This window comes from Amphimedon queenslandica, unplaced genomic scaffold (genome assembly GCF_000090795.2).
Source record: "Amphimedon queenslandica unplaced genomic scaffold, v1.1 AMPQUscaffold_6464_Cont21577, whole genome shotgun sequence".
Classification (NCBI taxonomy): Eukaryota; Metazoa; Porifera; class Demospongiae; order Haplosclerida; family Niphatidae; genus Amphimedon; species Amphimedon queenslandica.
Window position 1 is genome coordinate 1 of NW_003553244.1, and position 1,878 is coordinate 1,878.

A 1,878-nucleotide genomic window follows, 5' to 3' on the forward strand; every position below is an offset into this window, starting at 1 on the left:
TTCTCCAGATATATTTTAGCTGTTAATGATGGCCACGTTACACCAGAGTTCCCCTACATTAGTGATACAGGTGGCAAACCACCTGAGAGTTGCGTATTCACATTGATCTGCTGTGTTTCAGGGATTATCAGTAAGCGGTTGTTTGTCCTTTATCTCCTAATGCTACCATAACAACAGTTGTTTGTTAAGTAAAGTTTACATCTTTTTTAAAAACATAAATTCCCGGGCAATTGATCTGACTTCTTTAAAGTTGACACAAATTGGCCAAGTTTTATGAGTTTTGTGATGCATTTGTAAACCAGGTTTTAATGATCCTTTTACACATAACCTCTATTTGTTCTCTCTCTCTCTTCTCTTAGCGTTACTGATAATGTACATCAGATACGTTCACATCAAACAATACTACCAAATGAGTATCAATAAAATACTGTTCCTCAATCCTTTAACGTTTTTTATCGGAATACTCTCAGTGTTTGGACTTCTACTTGTTGGAGCTTTCCAGGTACTTAATAACCACACCCACTGATAACTCTGCTCACTTTAGGACGATGAAATTTCAATTGTTCATATGATTGGTGCTGCCATGGTGTTTGGTTTCGGTATTGTATACATGTGGCTACAGACTGTAATCTCTTATAAAATATACCACGCTAGCTTGACTCGCCACGTTAGCAGTGTGGTCATCATTTTAAGACTGTTCTTATCTTTAATGGCAACCATTTTCTTCATTATGGGTACGTTGTTATTAGAGCCAGTATATTGCATCCTCCCTTTCTTGTGTAGTCATGGTAACAATGTATGTTGCTGGTCATATAAGAAATCAGTCCTCACTTGACTATGACCCAGCTCATTGGACCAGCAAAGATCCTGTAAGATAATCACTAGTTCTATTTATTTGTTTTACTAATAATTCAATTATTTGTAAGATGGATATTTCCCCTATTATGCTCTACCCTATGAAGTTGTGCCCCAAATTTAGATTAGTCAGATAACAGATTGCAGCTGCTTAATGTACCATTCCCTCCTGATAGTCACATGTATTCTTAATGATATTCATAAGTTTACAGTTCACATACTTTACACTGCCATAACAATACTGATAGTTACTTATTATTATAGACTATTGTTATTATTAATTACAGGGTTATCCTCTTCATTTAACCAGCACTATATCAGAGTGGTGTCTAGGATTAGCGTTCCTAGTTTTCTTCTTAACATTCCACACTGATTTCTCAAGAGTGAGTCTCATCGTGTCCGTGTCATTGCGACAAGAGTACATGACACTGAACGAGAACACACCTCTAAGACTTTGAACTAGCAGGTGGACACTGTCTGTTCCCAGCTGCTGTTTTGATGCATTTTTTGTCATAATTATGTTTGTGTATTCATTCTGTACTTTTATTTTTGCCCCTCCCTCTCTTCCTCCTTGCCTTAAAGTATTAGATTGTTCATTCGTCTTTATTTTAAAAGATGACAAAAATGACACTTAATCAAATATTCAATAGAAAGAGGGCGGGGCAGGTTAAGTGGATCTGGATTCATCCTTATCTCATGTGGTAGTCTTGCCTCTTGTGGTATTCCATTAATTCGCCATCAAAATCAAAAGTGATCACAAAATCAAGATCACGCTATGTAATAAAAAACATTGACCACATGTCTAATTAAATATTCATTGACCACACCCCCACAATTACCTTATTTTTGGGATTCTTTCCGACAGTAATTGTACCAGACAATTGCTCTCCCATTTTAACAGTGAGACAGTCCTCGATATAAAACACAGTCTGTTTCCAGTGAGTATAACGAGCGGCAGGGGCTAAGGAGGTGGAGTCAGAAAATGGGCATGGTTCATAAAAGTCGGAGTGGTTTGATACTTTA

The 1,878-nt window shown here is 37.0% G+C and overlaps 1 protein-coding gene across 1 annotated transcript; it reads left to right on the forward strand.

Moving 5' to 3' along the window:
* Nucleotides 1-6: 6 nt before the first annotated feature.
* Nucleotides 7-1,605, forward strand: LOC100640979 (DNA damage-regulated autophagy modulator protein 2-like; the record flags this gene model as incomplete). Its single annotated transcript, XM_003391752.3, has 5 exons — nt 7-130; nt 360-502; nt 545-734; nt 784-869; nt 1,143-1,605. Coding segments are annotated over 5 exons (714 nt in total), but the record flags the coding sequence as incomplete, so codon positions are not given.
* Between the last annotated feature and the right edge of the window lie 273 nt (nt 1,606-1,878).